Consider the following 18,893-nt stretch of genomic DNA (forward strand, 5'->3'; position numbering starts at 1 on the left):
CTTGGCATGTTGATTTTTATTGCCCCGAGTCATTGTTCGTTTGGTGTAGACCCTAATGGGCCAAGTATTTGGCCCTCTCAAGTCTTCATTTTTTTATGATAAAAACGTAATTTTTATAAAAATTCTATCCTAAAATAACCTTTCAAAATTCATTATATATATATATATATTCCAATTTTCACATTTATTTATTTAATCACTATTATTTTTGCTATTATTTTATTTATTTATTTTTAAAATTTTATATTTAAATAACTCTTCAAAATCCCGATTTCCAAATTTAATTACCAATTTCCAGAATTTCATCTTTCACATTTATTTATTTAATCGTCATTATTTTTTTCATTATCATTTTATTTATTTATTTATTTTAAAATTCTATCTTAAAATAATTCTTTGAAATTCTGATCCCCAAATTTAATTTCCAATTTTCAGAATTCCAATTTTCACATTTATTTATTTAATCATTCTTATTATTATTCTATTTATTTATTTATTTATAAAATTCCATCTCTAAACAATCCTTCAAAATTTCAATTTCTAAATTTAATTTCCAATTTTCCAAAGTTCTAACTTTCACATTTGTTTATTATTATTATTATTATTTAACTATTTATTTATTTATTAATTATTATTATTAGTATTTTATTTTTATTTATTTCTTTTATTTTTTACTTCCGTTTTCTTTCCTTGATTTTACTAATAAAATTGGCTGCCACATTTCTTTTTGGCAAGCTTGTTTCACAAATTCTCCTTGATTTTTAATAAATTCCTGATTTTTTATTTTTATTCTTTTTATAAACCTGAACAAATTTCATAGTTCCAAATAATGGAATTTAAGAGATTAATTCATGCTAAAATAAATCGGGTTTTGGTGGGGCCCAACATATGTGATTTTCTCATTGATTGATTGATTGTTATGCTCGATTGGTTTTCTTCGCTCTATGCATGCGATTATTTTGTGTTTGTGCACTAACCTTGTCTCTTATGATAGCGCTTAGCTTGTAACTAAGGTACGCCCTGTGCCCGATTGTGTTTATTGATTTATTTGTTATCATGTGTGTCTTGCTTTCATACATTTGATTATTGTTCAATATCCATGTTTAATCGATCAATTGTTATATTTGTTTCATCTTATTAGTAAAGACCCATTTTAGGGACTTAGAGGGGTGCTACGGTTTTTACCGTACCTTCCCAATAAGTAACCTGACCCCCGGACCCGACTCGATTTTTTCACATACCACCTTTTTCAAGTAAGGAATTACACTTAAGGTTTTTCTTTCTTATTTTGTTTACCATTTAAAAATAAAACAAAAATAAGTGGTGACTCCAAATCTTCTTCTTAATCAATAAATCATTTTCAAATAAAAAGCAAGCTCGCCATCTAGTGGAAGCACATGAGGCAAAATGCAGGGTCCACACCTTGTCTTCTCAATTAGATATCAGTTATTGTCATTTGTTGGCATAATTTGCATTGTATTACTTAACATCCTTTTCTATTACTTCCATCACTCCATTTAGTTCCCTTGATTCCAAATAAAGTAAAATAATAACAATCTTCTAACAAGTTAATATCATATAAAGGAAAATAATAACAATCTTCCTAATAACATAATAACCTATGAAGCAAAGTTACAAACATTTGGAAATACATTACAAAATTTTTGTGGATTTCTTCAAGAATGATTCTGGAAGCAAAAATTTAGAAATATTAAAAGGGTAATTTTTTAAAATAAATTATAGTAAAATCCAATAAATAATTATTTTTTCCTTTATTGAGGCATATTAAAAAAATACAATATTCTAAAAATAGGTAATAAAAAATATTACAATAAAAAGGTTTATTTCTTTAATTATATTAAAACAAAAAACGAAAAAACAAGGTTAGTTCAAAGATAGAAAAAAAAAATACATTATAAATATTATCACCAGTGTTTTAGTTTTATTTTCATACTCATCTTGGGGTTTATATAAAAATCATTAACAATATTTCATGTGAATGATTATTAAATTGTTAAGTATTTATTTGGTGGTATTATAATTTGGTGTGATTAGAAGAGTGAAGTACAGAGTAGGTTACATATGATATGCTTTTCTCTTCAACTTAGGCCCAACCAAAATAATGGGCTTGGGGCAAAGCCCTAACTACTCAACTGAATGGATTGGGCTTTGTTATCTAAGGATTTGTTGCTATTGCCATCATCTTTGTTTGTGGATATCTACGAATTTCATTTTCTTTAAATCCTAAGTAATTCACGAATTAAAAACATACTTATCTATAACAAGGGATTTGAAGAGCTTTTTAACTACTAAAAGTGGGTTTTAAAAGTCAAGAAAGGTTTATTTCCTTAAAAATTATAACAATATAAAAAAAATATCTTTATTTTAAATGAAAGTATTTTTAAAATATAATTCTCAAATATAAAATTCATCCTATGAAAATATATGTTTGAATTTTGTATACGCATTTGATAAAATAATATATATATATATATATATATATATATATATATATATTATATATATATATATATATATATATATATATATATATATATATATATATATATATATATTTCACTTTGTTAATTTAAGCTTCAATGTTATTTAAATTTTCTTTTTTAAAAAAAATAAAAAATAAAACCCTTATTAAGATATTGAAAACAATATTTTTATTTTTATTATTCATTAAATCTTATCAACACTCACTACTTATTAATACTCATATTTAAATAACTTTAAAAATTATTACCTTTTTTTTATATAATAAGTGTCTAGTAAGCCTACAAAATACAGGAGTTTCTAATTTTTCTATTTTTAAAAATAGAAGATATACTTACCAATGACACATTAAAATTGTATGCCTCTTAACTAGTTTTGTAAATGCACTATTTTTTAATTCCACTTTCAATATACTTCTTATCATATATTTTTATAATTAGAATCATTTAACAATGACACATTCAACAAAGCTTCATCCAAACAATGAATATGAAAAATATAAATTGAATAAGTCTAAATGTCGCCTAAAATTGATGAAAACACAGTAGAATGGTCTTTCATGTTCATACAAATACAATTTAACATTTGTATTAAACTTTTTGAAATATAAGTTTTCATCATTAATTTGAATCAAAACACCTTATTGGAAAATTGGGAATCCTACGAAATTTTATAGGTAATTATTATAGGTAATTATTAAGTAATTATATGGACTTAAATAAAAAAGAAATTTTATTTTAAAAATGATAGAAGACAAAAAAGAAAAATTTCGAGACATGAAATTGCTTTTAGAACTAATCCAATTGGTAGAAATTTGAGAAAGCCTCCCAATAGCCAAAGTAACAAACCCTAAACATAATAATTATTTCTTAGTACTAAGGGTAATAAGACTTAAACCTCATTCAATGCAAACAAAATCATCTAGTGAGCTATACTTTTTGTGGAGAAGTTATTTCCTTGGACACTACAATAAAAATATTTAGATGGATGACTTAGTACTTAAGAAAAATTTTGTTCATAAATGTGATTTCATGTAATCCATATATCCTAATGTTTTCAATTTTTTAGTTTTATTTTCATATTTATCTTGGGGTTATGTAAAAAGCATTAACAATATTCTTTTCGAGTAACTATTAAAATGTTAATTATTTATTTGGTGGTATTATAATTTGGGATGGTGAGAATAGAGGAGCAAAGTACGAAGAGTCACTGTAAGTAGGCCACGTGTAATATATCTTTGCTATTGCAACTTAGGCCCAACCCAATAATGGGCTTGGGGCTAAGCACCAACTATTCAACTGGATTGGACTGGACTGGGTTATCTAAGAATTTGACAATTTGTTGCTAGTGCCTTAATCAACCATAATTTTTAATAAAAGTATTTTTAAAATATAATTCTCAAGAATAAAATTCAATTGAATAACAATGATAATTATTACCTAATCTACTAAACAAACAAGTTGGATGCCATCCTTTGAGAACGAACATTTGAATTTTTTTATATGTATTTTGTAAAAAGTTTCTTTTTTCACTTTGTTAATATAAGCTTTAATATTATTATTTAAATAAAAAAATTAGATCAAACCCTTATTAAGATATCAAAAACAAATTTTTTTTTTTATTTTTCATTAAATCTTATTGACATTCAATATGGATTCAAACTAGTATTATTTTTTTTAAGTAGCTTTAAAAAATTATTACCTTTGTAAAGTAAGTTTCTATGAAGTTCAAGTTACTATTTTTAAAAATAGAAGATGTATTTAAATGACACCTAATTCATTAAAATTATATGCCTCACAACTAGTTTTGTAAATGTGCTATTTTTTAATTTCATTTTCAGTATACTTGTTATCATTTTTTTAATGGTTGAAATCATTTACCAATGAATACAAAGCTTCACCAAAACAACGAATATGAAAAATTAAAAATTGAATGAGCCTAGATATTGTTTAACATCGATGAAAACATAATACGATGATAATACTAATGGAATACTCTCCTCTTTGATGGGTTGGATCATGTTCATACAAACACAAATTAACATTTGGATTGATTAAACTTTCTCAAATGTAAGTTTTTGTCATTAATTTGAATCAAGATGCTTGATCGAAAAACTAGGAGTCTTCATAAGAACTTACAATACATAAAATTATAGGTAATCATTGAGTAATTCTATGGACTTGAATGGAGAGAAATTTTATTCTAAAAAAATAGAGAAAAAAAGAAAGAAATTAAAGTCATGTGATTACTTTCAAAACTAATCCAATTGATGGAAATTTGAGAAAGCCTCCTAACAGCTAAAGTAACTAACCCTAAACATCACAATAAAGCACTATGGGAATGATGACTGAAACTTCGCTTAATGCAAACTACTATCTTTGCATATCTAAGTCATCCAATGGGCAATAATACTTTTTGTGGAGAAAATTGGACTTTTGCCCCTTGCGATATATAGGCCAAGACTAAGATTAATTACTTTCTTTATTCCATGTCTTTTGCATATCTAAGTCATACTAAGATTAATTGCTTTCTTTATTCCAAGTCTTTTCCATATCTAAGTCATCCAATGGGCCACACCTTTTATGGAGAAGACTAAACTTTTGCCCCTTGGGATACGTAGGCCTCATCCAATGGGCCACACTTTTTATGGAGAATGCTAGACTTTTGTTCCTGGCAATATGAATGCCAAGACCAATACTAATTGCTTTCTCTATTCCAAGTCTTCTACATATCTAAGTCATCCGGTAGGCCACACTTTTTATGGAGAAGACTAAACTTTTGCCCCTTACGATACGTAGGCCTCATCCAATGGGCCACACTTTTTATGGAGAATGCCAAACTTTTGTCCCTTGCAATATGAATGCCAAGACCAATACTAATTGCTTTCTCTATTCCAAGTCTTCTATGTATCTAAGTCCATCCAATGGGCCATACTTTTTATAGATAAGACTAAACTTTTGCCTTTGTGATATGAAGACCAAGACTAATTGGTTTCTTCAATATTCCAAGTTATGTGCATACTTCTATGTAGGGTAATAACATAAGGAAGTTTCATATGGTTTTATAATGCAAGTCTAGATTTGTTATTCTGTATTTTTTTTTTTTTTTTACATGCATACACACTTTCCCTCTTAAATAACATAACTTTTTTTTTCAAATAATCTTTGACAAAACTTTTGTCATACCCTTTTTTAACTATTATACTATTTTCCCATATCTAAAATTTTCAAAGCACACATTTTGTTTTGCAATTATTTCTTAACTACGTACATTCCTTAGACACTACAAAAATGATTTTATTTGAAAATTAACCAATAAATATATTTAGATGGATGACTCAAAATTTAAGAAAAAAATTTGTTCATCAATGCTATTTCATGTAGAATATATATGCATATGTATCAAAGAAAAACATGAAAAATCGAAAACTATACAAGTACAAAAGAAACAATATTTCAACAATAATACTTTTTCCCTTTGAAACTTTACATGGCTTTACGTGGAAACAACATTTGGATACAAGTACCATATAAAATTTTTAAAAAACCGTTCTTCAAAAAATATTTCTTAAATTAAAATCGTTTATGATTTTATGTGGAATTTGTATTTTGAAAAGATTGGTTCAATATAATAAAAGGAAGCTCATTTTTTTTTAAAAAAGACGAGTCCAGTATAAAAAGTAGGAATTACTCAAATTTTGAAAAGATAAATTTAATGTAAAAATAATAAAAAAGTAAAAAATATTGCATTTTTGTATTTATTTGTCAAATAGCCCTTTTTAACAATATTCTTTTAAAATAACCATCTAATAGACACATTCGTCCTTTAAAAACTCGACTGCTTTATGAAGACCAAGACTTCTAGCTCTTGATGTAGAGTTGTACTTATTATTTCTCATTAAAAGATAAGACTAACCCTAGATGCTACTAACTGTGAAAGTTTTACTTTAGCTTATGCAGGGACCTATTTTATGATTAAAGAAACTTATACAAACTAAATGAATATCATTTGAGAAATTATTGTGGCTAAGGTGGGTAAGAAATATGATCTACTTTTTCTACTTAGTTGCCCTCCCACTTTTTCCATGAAATCTTAGCTTGTGATTAAAAGTGGGCAAAATAGTTCGACTCTTTATCGGACAACCAACCCACGTTGTCATTTTAATGTGGAAGTGACTCTAATTTTTTCTTTGATTTGAAGTCAATGGTCCCACATTTGAATTGGAAACTTTGATGAAGTTTCTAATAATGAAAATTTAAACTTAAATTATAAGGGAACCTTTGGGTATAAATTCAAGTCATCCATTATTATATTTTTTTCATCACACATCAGCCAATTTTTGTTATAGCTTTTGAAGATACGATGTATCGAATCCTTTGCTTCCTCTTCTTTCTCTCATATTCTCCAGTTATTTGTTTCTCTTTCTCTAATTCTACAAAGTTGTGTCCTCATCACCAGAATGTTGCCTTGCTTCGACTTAAGCAATTATTTTCCATAGATGTCTCCGCTTCTTCTTCGGATGATTGCAATTTAGCTTCTTTTGCCAAGACAGACACTTGGAAGGAAGGCACTAATTGTTGCTCATGGGATGGTGTCACATGCAATAGGGTTACAGGCCTTGTAATCGGGCTCGACCTTAGTTGCAGTGGCCTCTATGGTACCATTGATTCCAACAGTAGCCTCTTCCTTTTGCCTCATCTACGAAGGCTCAACCTTGCTTTCAATGATTTCAATAAGTCATCCATTTCAGCTAAGTTTGGACAATTCCGGAGAATGACTCATCTCAACCTTTCTTTCTCTGGATTTTCAGGTGTAATTGCTCCAGAAATCTCCCACCTATCCAACTTGGTTTCACTTGATCTTTCCATCTATAGTGGATTAGGACTTGAAACAAGTAGCTTCACTGCACTTGCTCAAAACCTAACGAAGTTGCAGAAACTTCATCTACGAGGTATAAATGTCTCTTCCATTTTGCCTATCTCCCTACTGAATTTATCTTCTTTGAAATCTATGGATCTCTCTTCTTGTCAACTATATGGGAGATTCCCTGATGATGATCTTCAACTGCCCAACCTTAAGGTTCTCAAGTTAAAGGGTAACCATGATCTCAGTGGGAATTTCCCAAAGTTCAATGAGAGTAATTCCATGCTGTTGTTGGATCTTTCTTCTACAAATTTCAGTGGGGAGCTTCCTAGTTCAATAGGCAGTCTAAAGTCTTTAGAAAGTTTGGATCTTTCTTCTACAAAATTCAGTGGGGAGCTTCCTAGTTCAATAGGTAGTCTAAAGTCTTTAGAAAGTTTGGATCTCTCGCACTGCAATTTCTCAGGGTCCATTCCCTCGGTGTTAGGGAACCTCACACAAATCACTCACTTGGACCTCTCAAGCAATCAATTTGATGGTGAAATTTCAAATGTTTTCAATAAGATTAGAAAGCTAATTGTATTAGATCTTTCCAGTAATAGTTTCAGAGGTCAGTTCATAGCATCACTTGACAATCTAACAGAACTTTCTTTCTTAGACCTTTCAAACAATAACCTAGAAGGTATCATTCCTTCTCATGTGAAGGAACTTTCAAGTCTATCGGACGTCCATTTGTCCAATAACTTGTTGAATGGGACAATACCATCTTGGTTGTTTAGTCTACCATCATTGATAAGGTTAGATCTCAGTCATAACAAACTCAATGGTCATATTGATGAATTCCAATCCCCTTCATTGGAGTCCATTGATTTGAGTAATAATGAGTTAGATGGGCCAGTTCCAAGTTCCATCTTTGAACTTGTAAATCTTACATATCTTCAACTTTCTTCAAATAACTTGGGTGGCATTGTGGAGACAGACATGTTCATGAATCTTGAAAATCTTATCTATCTCGATCTTTCATATAACATTCTGACATTGAGCAACTACGGCCATTCCAACTGTGCGCTACCATTCTTGGAAACATTGTTGTTGTCTTCTTGCAACATAAGTGAATTCCCAAGATTTTTATGCAGTCAAGAGGTGTTGGAGTTTCTGGACCTTTCAAACAACAAGATTTATGGACAACTTCCAAAATGGGCATGGAATATGGGTACGGAGACACTGTCTTACTTCAATCTTTCTCAAAACTTGCTAACCGGGTTTGAGAGATTTCCATGGAAGAATATGCTATTTCTCGACCTTCATTCCAACTTGCTTCAAGGACCACTTCCATCATTGATTTGTGAAATGAGTTATATTAGTGTTCTGGATTTCTCTAATAACAACTTGAGTGGCTTAATTCCACAATGTTTGGGAAACTTCAGTGAGTCTCTCTCTGTTTTGGATTTGCGAATGAATCAACTTCATGGTAACATTCCTAAAACGTTTTCGAAGGGCAATTTTATCAGGAATCTTGGCTTCAATGGAAATCAATTGGAAGGGCCTCTACCACGATCTTTGATCAATTGTAGAAGGTTGCAAGTTTTAGACCTTGGAAATAATAGAATAAATGATACATTCCCTTATTGGTTGGAAACTCTTCCAGAGCTACAAGTTTTGATCTTGCGTTCTAATAGGTTCCATGGTCACATAAGCGGTTCAAATTTCCAATCTCCATTTCCCAAGTTACGAATAATGGATCTTTCACGCAATGATTTCTCTGGTAGTTTACCGGAAATGTATTTGAAGAATTTCAAGGCAATGATGAATGTCACTGAGGATAAAATGAAACTGAAATATATGGGGGAATACTATTATCGAGATTCAATAATGGGAACAATCAAAGGATTTGATTTTGAATTTGTAATTTTGTCTACCTTCACAACAATTGATTTGTCCAGCAATAGATTCCAAGGAGAGATTCTAGATTTCATTGGAAGTCTTAGTTCACTTCGAGAACTCAACTTGTCTCATAACAATCTTACAGGGCATATTCCATCATCTTTGGGCAATCTAATGGTGCTTGAATCATTAGACCTCTCTTCGAACAAGCTCAGTGGGAGAATTCCAAGGGAGTTGACAAGTCTGACATTTCTTGAAGTCTTAAATCTTTCGAAAAATCATCTCACTGGAGTCATTCCTCGAGGCAACCAATTTGATACATTTGCAAATAATTCATATAGTGGGAATATAGGATTATGTGGATTTCCATTGTCTAAGAAATGTGTAGTTGATGAAGCACCACAACCTCCCAAAGAAGAGGAGGTGGAATCCGATACTGGATTTGATTGGAAAGTCATATTGATGGGGTATGGCTGTGGACTAGTAGTTGGATTGTTTATGGGTGCCTCATCTTCTTAACAAGAAAACCTAAATGGTTTGTAAGAATGATTGAAGGAGATAGACATAAGAAGGTTAGAAGGTCAACAAGGAGCATTCGCAGGCATGGAGCAAGAAGAAGTTAGGCCATTTCTATGATATTGTATTTTGTGGTGAATGATACTAATGAATGTTGCATTCTTATGTAAACAAATAACATGTATTGTGATTAATGAAGTAAGAGTCTTTGAAGTTGTAAAAATGTTTGTTTTTATTTTTTCTTTCTTGAAATGGAATGATACGTAGTAACAATATTTTCAAATCATCACTACCATTTAACTTATTTATATATCATGATCAAAAGTATTTTTAAATGTTGGGTTATGTAATTAGAAAAGGTAGAACTCATAAGGTTTTGCAGAGAATTAGATGCAATTGATTGCTTATCACTAAAAGACTAATGAATTTTTGTTAGGAACAAAGGGTGATTTTTTACAAGAATGATATTGAAAGGGTTGTAAATTAATGAAATCCAAATTCCAATTTTAGGTTACAAATGTTCACTAAACTCTCCTCCATATAATACATTTATCTTAACATGAAACATTTAACTGGTCTTTACTACGAGTCTTGCCTATGGAAGACTAATTAAGCATTCATAAAACATTAATTAATTCATGCGCAAATTGGATTATGTTATTATTTTAGAGGTTAATTGCTTATCACTTATCTCATGATTTAAATGCATTCAAAAGTTATTTTCTTTTACTTCAACTCAAACTCTTCCCGATCTTATATTAAAAATGATATTTTTATTATATATTTATAGTTATTTGTTAGATAGAAAATTCCTTCTTTCAGAATTCCCGAATCTCTCTTATAGGCAAGGTGGAGTAATTTAAGAGCCCTTTTTTTTTTCTTTTTTTCTTTTTTTCTGTTGGGCTCCAGCCAGCCCATCAGTGAATGAAATTCAAGGATTGTTGGGCTCCTTTTGAGGGCCAAAGTTGGTTTTAATTCTTGGAAGAGGACTCAATCAGTTCCATATCAATGAACGTATATCAAGCTCTTGACTTTTATCTCATACGTACACAAAGCTTCTGTCATTCAAACTTCCCCCTTTTAAAATAAAAAATAAAAAATTAAGTGTGTTTTAGCTTATTCATAGTCAAATAAAAGCTTTTTATTTTAAAATAAAATAATGTGTATTTCAATTTATAAATTTTATCTTTTAAAAAATTGTTTATCATATCATCATCAACAAATGAGTGAGTAACAGGCGGACAGTTGAGGCCCAAAGGGGGTGCAGTGGGTTCTTTGGGCCCAGATTCTAGCACAAGAGAGCACATGCTAGCCCAATCATGATTTGGCATCTTGAGTTGGATTCTAAGCCTTATTTTAAGGCTATGTTGCTCGAAAGTGTTAAACAAAGGAGAACAATTTGCTAAAAAAATAATTTTCATATAAAAAAAAAAAACAAATGTATTATTTTCTCCTATTTGAATGTGAAAATTTGGAGAAAGTGAATTAAATCTTTTTGAATGTCATGCAAAGAGATTATATATATATATATATATATATATACTCCAAACTTGTAGATTTATTGTCGTAGAGAGTGAATTCCATGTAGATTTTTTTTCCCTCAATTTTTTTTTATGGAAAAATAAATTAAAATAATTATTTTTTTTCATTTCTTTCTTCTATATTTCTTTGTTTTTCTTCCCTCCAAAATTTTCACAAATGAAACACAGTCTTCTCATAGAATAAATGAGTGCTTACCAATGACATGGAAATTGAACAAATCTTATAGTTTTGTAAAAAAAAATTCTAACTAAGAATAATAAAAAAAAAAAGTAATAATATACATATTAAGTTGTTTTATTGAAAAAATCAATATATGTATAATAAAATTTATGATAATCCATAATAATTTACAATATTTGAAGTCATATTTAATATTTAGTTTATATATATTTATGATAATGCATATATAATAATATACATGTATTTCTCAAATATAGATTCATTTATTGTTTGAAATATTATATGGATTGCTTTATAATCTTTTTTTTTTTTTTTTTTTTTGGGGGGGAATCATTCAATGAATTTTTCTACTTTGGGGCAACGTTACCACACTGGATAGGCAGCCTCATCTCACTTACAGAGCTTGGAGTTCATGAATGCCGTCAATTGAAATCACTACCAAAAGAGATGCGTTCCCTTAAAAACCTGCAGAAATTCTATATCTGGGATTGTCAACATCTAGAGAAAATATGCCGACAGAAAACAGGGGAAGACTGGCCCAGGATTGCTCATATCCCACATATTGATTTCTACACTGATCAGTGAATAACAAGGGAGGTCCGAAATCCCTAACCTTTCTTCTCATTTTTATTATTTTTTCGATCAAAATGCAAGGTTTTCTCATTCTGTCTTGGTAATTCTTTCATATTGGCACTTCATATGTTTGTTAAAATGCTCACATCAGTAAATCCATTTTTTTTTTCCAGACCACATATACAGTCGATGATGATGTACATGAAACTCATCATTTTACTTGGGGTTGAGGCGAGATTTGATATGATATCTCTCCCAGAGGAGCTGATTCAACATGTTTCCATGATCTAAAGTCTCAACATTAGACATCGCTCTGTTTTTGAAACATTACAGCACTGGATAGGCAGCCTCCCCTCAGTTACAGAACTTGGAATTCATGGCTGCCAGAAGGTACGTTCCCTCGAAAACCTGTAGATGCTCAAAATCTACATTGAAGTCTTAACGAGGGCTGAGGTGCTGTGTCAGTTAATGTTTCTCTCCCCTTCATTGAAGTCTCTGTCTATTGGATGCTCAGGTGCTATGATGTCTCCCAGAGGAGCTGCCTCAGCATGTTTCCAGGATCCAAACTCTCAAAATTGAATTCTGCTCTGGTTTTGCAATATTACTGCCCTGGATAGGTCGCTTCACCTCACTTATGGACCTTCATATTTGTGACTGCGCTGAATTGGCATCACTTTCAGAAGAGATGCATTCCCTCAAAAACCTTCTGACACTAAAAAATCTTTCATTGTCGGCACCTGCTTGAAGATGCCAAAAAGAAACATTTCAGGTTCAAGAACACAGAGAGCCATACTTGATGGAGATTTCATCAATATAGAGAGACATTTCAAGTCTGAAATCCACCCTTCTCATTTCTTATGGCTTCATTTTGATTTAATTTCCTAATTACATGAATAATTAAATAGATTTTTTAGAAGCAATAATATTTTTCTTGACTTTCATATTAATTCTTCTAAAGGATAAATTTTCCAAATAAAATTAATCAAACAAATATAAAAACTTTTATTAAATTATTTTTTTATTAAGGTTTTAATTTGCTCACCTTTTATTTATTTCGTCAAAATTTTAAAATTACTAATTTCTGAATTGCTCTTTTTTTTTTTAATTCTTACACAATTTTTTATTAGAACTCTTTATTTTGGGTTATATTTTCTTTTTTTCTTCAATGGATTATTTTTCTTTCTCAATAAGATTTTAGTTTCGTTTTCTTGATATGGTAGAAAATATGTATATATAGAATTTTCTTTTTCATTGTGATAAAAATATGCATGGATATAAAAGTTTCAATCAAAGATATAATGGAAAGAGTATTAAAAAACCCCTTCAATTTTATTTATTTATTTATATATATCATGGTATGCCCATGGTTATGCAAATGTGTTTGGGGGGTTAGATGGAAAAGGGCCACCACGAGAGATGCCAAAGTGATTTTGATTTTTTTTATGTCCACACCTTATTCATTTGATGAAATGCTTAAACAAGTTTGAAATTTTTTCCCTTCAAATCAATTTCTAATGCACCATGAATTGGTAATTGAAGTTTGGAAATATGTTGGGATGATTTAATTATTATTTTGTTGCAGATTTCAACTTGCTTAAGACGCTTGTGATTATTTCTTCTTGGCTCAACTTGAAATCATTGCCTACGTTCTTCCATTTGCTACCTCAAAATCACCTAACAAAAGTTTTGGATTGCCTAAAAATTTTCTCATGGCCCATAAATTCGTATCTATCAGATGGCTGATATACAAAGGTCCTGCTTTCCTTAGAAATCAGGTCTACTCTCTGCCATATATTTCAGGTAATCTGTTGCCTGCTTTTAATCTCTACATCATCTTTCATTTTGCTTTCAATTTTTGTCAGGAGTGTCATACAAGTTGTAATTATATTTGTGAACTTTCATATGCACTATCATTTTTTATTGTTTTTTAATATATAACTCCAACCAAACATATCATAGACCAAAAACTTATTATGTCAGTCGAGTAGTTTTTTTTTTCCCCCTTCATTTGGTGATGTTGTTTTGGGCCTAGAAAATTTTTTAGAGTAATTATTGCAAATGTGATGTTGTCTAATCAATACAAAAACTAATGAAATTCCACTCTCTAGAGACATTTAATTATCAAGAATCATATCATTAGTAGTGATTAACAAATATCTAAGAATCAATCCACATTAAGTCTTGTAGATATAGTATATTTCTCCAATTCTCAAACTTGAGATATTAAAAATCATGCCAATATATCAAGTAAAAAAGAAACAATCATATGTCCAAAGCAAACCAGAAGAAAGCCCAAGGAACAAAAATTAGACAATGAAACAATTAAGCTCAAAACCTTTCAAGACCTATAACATTAGATAATTAGTCAATTAGGCATATGCCCAAGGATTTCCTAAGGAACTCAAACCAAAGATAATTCAGGGGTTTTGTAAAGATATCTGCCAATTGATGTTTTGTGGGGACAAACTCTAGAGAAACAACATTTTCTTCAACAAGATCCCTAATGAAATGATGACAAATTTCAATATGTTTAGTACAAGAATGAAGAACATGATTCTTTGATATATTTATAGAACTAGAGTTTTAATAGTATATGTTCACGGTCCTTTACTCAATCGTATAGTCTTTCAGTATTTGTTTCATTCACAAGAATTGTGTACAACAACTTTCAGCAACAATATATTCAACTTCAACAATAGATAAGGATATAGAATTTTTTTTCTTACTAAGGCAACCCATAAAACAATCACCAATAAAAAAGTGAGCATCATATGTGCTTTTTCTATCCTCAACATTTCCGACCCAATCAACATCGAAATAACTAACAATCATAAGAGAAGAATCATAGGGATACCAAAAACCATAATCAAGAGTCTCACTAATATATAATATAATTCTTTTAACGGAAATTAAGTGTGAATCTTTGGGGTTTGCTTGTTAGTTAACACAAACACCAACACAAAATGATATGTTAGGACGACTCACTATGGGGTATAATAAGTTTCCTATCATACTCCTATAGAGCTTTTTTTCAACATCCTTTCCAGATGCATCCTTACTAAGCTTACTGGTAGTGTTCATAGGTGTCCTAGAGTGTTTGGTGGATTCTAGACCAAATTTCTTCACTAACTACCTAGCATATTCAAATTGTGAAAGAAAGATTTCATCTTTTAGTTGTCTAATCTACAATCCTAAGAAGAAAGTTAGTTCACCAATCATACTCATCTCAAATTCAGTCTTCATTTCCCTAACAAAACTAAAGACAAGATCACTAGAGGTGGCTCCAAAAACAATAACATCAACATAAATTTGGATCACTAGTAATTCATCCTTGTACCTATGAGTAAACAAGGTTATATCAACTTCCTTTTTCTCAAACTTTTTCTCCAAAAGATAGGTAGTAATCATCTCATACCAAGCTTTATGAGCTTGTTTTAATCCATAAAAGGCTTTCTTCAACCTATAGATATGATTGGGGAATTTTGAATCCTCGAAACCCTTAGGTTACTCAACATAAACTTATTTACTTAGAATACCATTAAATAAAGCACTCTTGACATCCATTTGATAAAGCTTCATTCTCAAGGAGCATACTATAGCTCAAGTATCTTGATTGATTCTAGTTGGGCTACGGGTGGAAATGTCTCTTTATAATCAATCCTCTCTATCTGTGAGTATCCTTGGGCTACTAATCTTGCTTTGTTCCTCACAATGACCCTATTTTCATCTTGTTTATTTTTTAAAATCCATTTTGTACCTATGACATACTTATCTTTAGGCCTAGGGACTAAATACCACATATCGTTCCTAGTGAACTGATTCAACTCTTCCTATAGTGTTGTAATCTAAGACTCATCTTCTAAATCTTACTCCATGTTATTGGGCTCCAATTGGGAGGTATAGCATATAAGATCCATCTCATTTAATCTTGATTATCTCCTAGCAACTACACCTTCATTCACGTTACCTATAACTTTTGAGATACAGTAGTTCTTGGGTACTTTGGATTTATGCTTATTCCCCATTTCTTCATAATTATCTTCTTGAGATATATTCTCATCCTTGTTGGGGTCAACTTCACTTTGAGGAATATTATTTGGGTTCTTTGATTTCTCCATAGGAAAACTCACAAAGAAGTATCTTGAAAAATCATCCACAACAAATAAGATAAATCTCTTACCACTTCTACTCTCAATATGCATAGGACCCATAAGATCCATAAGAAGAAGGTCTAAAGATCTAGTGGTCCTAATTTCCTTAACCTTATTGTGTGAACTTTTTTATTGTTTACCCACCACAAATGGGTTTAGGTTCACCACTAAGTTTAGGGATTCCTCTAACTTTTTCACTATTAACTAAGTGTACAAGATCCCTATAATTTATTTGACCTAGCCTTCTATGCCAGAGTTTAGTAAGGTCTAGCTTTGTACTAATGCACACAAGAGGTGTCTTAGAGTTAGGATTTATTGCATAACAGTTGTCAACTATCCTATGTCCTGTGGTAATGACTTTTCCTTCTTTATTGACTACCTTGCATAAGTCTTAGCAAAAATTCACCCTATGATCTTTGTCATAGATTTGACTAATACTTGGGAGGTTTGCCTTGAGTTCATCTACATAAAGAACTCCATCTAACTTAGGACAAGTAGGGATAGATATACTTCATTTGTCTTTCACAAGCTAAGTTTCCATCCCCAAAGGTAATTGTGCCACCATTATAGTCCTTAAGAGATATGAAAGAAGGACTTGTCTCTTATCATGTGTCTAGAGCAACCACTATCAAAGTATCACTCACTAGAAGACCTAACTTTAAGTGCAATGAAGACTACTTGACATTTAGTCCTATTTTTTTTTTCATTCAAACTTGTTTAATTCTAGGTGGTAACTTAGAGGAGCTTTGTTGAGATATAGGCTTTTGATTAGGTTTATTCCCTTTTCCATTATTCAAGATGTTATTTTTAAGGGAATTAGAGTCATTCATTAGCCTTTTTATTTGAGATTCAAATCTCTCTAGGAACTTGGTGTAGCACCTATATTGAGTGTGTCCTATTTTCTTTCAGTGTATAGTGATGGGTTTATGAGAGATGTTGCTTGGTTGGGGGTTTCATCTTTTCCTTTAACAAACACAATTTCTCCACTAGAAAGAGTTCCATCTTTATTAATATACCCCAAACCTCATTTATCACCATGGGTTTTGCATTTATCGAGTATTTCATTAAGCATTTTAGTTCTAAGGTGAAAGATCTCATTCACAAATGAAGAAGACTTACTATTTTTCATCTCTTGAGTAAGAACCTTATTCTTCTCAATAAGAGAATGATGTTCAGACTCAAGAAATCTAATTTTTTTTCAAGTATATTAATCTTCTTTTCTTTTAGCACATCAATCTTAGTTTTGTAAGCTTCAAGTATATGATGGTATCTTAAATAATTCTTAATAAGTTTTTCATGCTCAACAACAAGATTATTCAGAAAAGTAGCTTTTTGATCATTAGTGAATTCATTGTCACTATCACTATCACATTCACTATCATGCACAACTTCCATAGATGCAACAAAAGCTAAAAAGTTATTAGGATCATACCTTGTATCTTCAGAAGTTGTGGAACCACTTTCTTCAAAATCAATGTCACTCCATGTAGCTTGCATAGACTTTTTGATATTTTTTGGGTTAGGACAATCAGTAGCAAAGTGTCCTAAACCACCACAGTTAAAGCATTCTACTTTCTTACCTTTGGAGGAACCTTTGTCATTTTCTTTGGATGATTTCTTAAGTCTCTTTCCTTTTCTAGATTCTTGATTTTTGCAAAATTTTTGTTGAATTTCATTACCGTTTTAATTCTCTTAGTCATATAAATCAATTCATTCCTAGTTATATTATGTGACATTTCAGTATCTTTTTCCTCATTCTCTGAAGCCTTAAAGGCAGAGTCTTGGGGCTTTTGAGAATTAGGTAGGGGCATCTCATATGTCTATATAAAGCCAACAAGTTCATAAAATCTCATCTAATCAATGTCTTTGCTTTCCTCTATGGCAATAACTTCAGGTCTAAATCTCTTTAGGAGAGAACTCAATAATTTTTCCTACTACATTTGAATCTAGAATGGGTTCTCCAAGGTTCAAAGAAGAATTAACTAATAATCTCAAATTTAGTTTTGATTTTCATGCATCGTAATAATCTCAAATTTAGTAGTAAGCATTTGCAATTTAGAAACTTTAATAGTAGACGTACCTTTATGAGTGACTTGAAGGATATCTCATGCTTCCTTAGCATGAGTATGGTTTCTTATCTTACGAAACGCATCTAGACGAACTCTATTAAAGATACTAAATAAAGCCCTAACATTGGCGTCACTTCCTTCATTATCAGCTTTGTCTCAATCTTGTTTAGGTTTTAATTCTCCAAGTGATCTTCCACGAACATCAAGAAACAGTGAGGGCGTTCACCTTGCATCTTGAGAAAAAACTTCATCTAGGCTTTCCAATAGGGATGGTTACTCCCATAGAAGCAAGGTGGACTATTTAAAGGAGCCCTAGTTTTTATTGTTTCATACTAGACATACAAAATCAATAAAAAAAAATTCATTTTTATCCTATATAATTAATAAAAATTTGATTTTTAATCAATATGAAAAAAAAATCGATTTTTATTTGTCTATAATATCAATTGAAAAACCAAAAGTCTAATAGGATAACACCCAAAGGGAAGGGGGGTGAATGAGTGTATTTAAAAATTATTTGTATATTATAACTAACTTTTTCCTTGCAAGAAGTTAGAGATTATTAATTTCATTCAACAATGGACAATGTAATCAAGATAATCAAATATATGCAATG

The 18,893-nt window shown here is 30.6% G+C and overlaps 1 protein-coding gene across 1 annotated transcript; it reads left to right on the plus strand.

Annotated features, from left to right (window-relative positions):
* The first annotated feature begins 6,854 nt into the window (after positions 1 to 6,854).
* LOC117908327 (receptor-like protein 53) lies at positions 6,855 to 9,765 on the plus strand. The gene is made up of 2 exons (XM_034821926.1): positions 6,855 to 7,159; positions 7,313 to 9,765. The coding sequence occupies exons 1-2, from the start codon at positions 6,865 to 6,867 to the stop codon at positions 9,763 to 9,765; spliced, it is 2,748 nt and encodes a 915-aa protein (XP_034677817.1). The 5' UTR covers positions 6,855 to 6,864.
* The last annotated feature ends 9,128 nt before the right edge of the window (positions 9,766 to 18,893 follow it).

Source organism: Vitis riparia, chromosome 19 (genome assembly GCF_004353265.1).
Source record: "Vitis riparia cultivar Riparia Gloire de Montpellier isolate 1030 chromosome 19, EGFV_Vit.rip_1.0, whole genome shotgun sequence".
NCBI lineage: Eukaryota > Viridiplantae > Streptophyta > Magnoliopsida > Vitales > Vitaceae > Vitis > Vitis riparia.

What these genes read in the sequence shown, in the direction of transcription:
- LOC117908327 (XM_034821926.1), top strand. Translation starts at nt 6,865, where the DNA reads ATGTATCGAATCCTTTGCTTCCTCTTCTTTCTCTCATATTCTCCAGTT. An exon ending in TAGTTGCAGTGGCCTCTATG is followed by an intron (nt 7,160 to 7,312) that starts GTACCATTGATT and finishes CTGGATTTTCAG; the next exon opens with GTGTAATTGCTCCAGAAATC.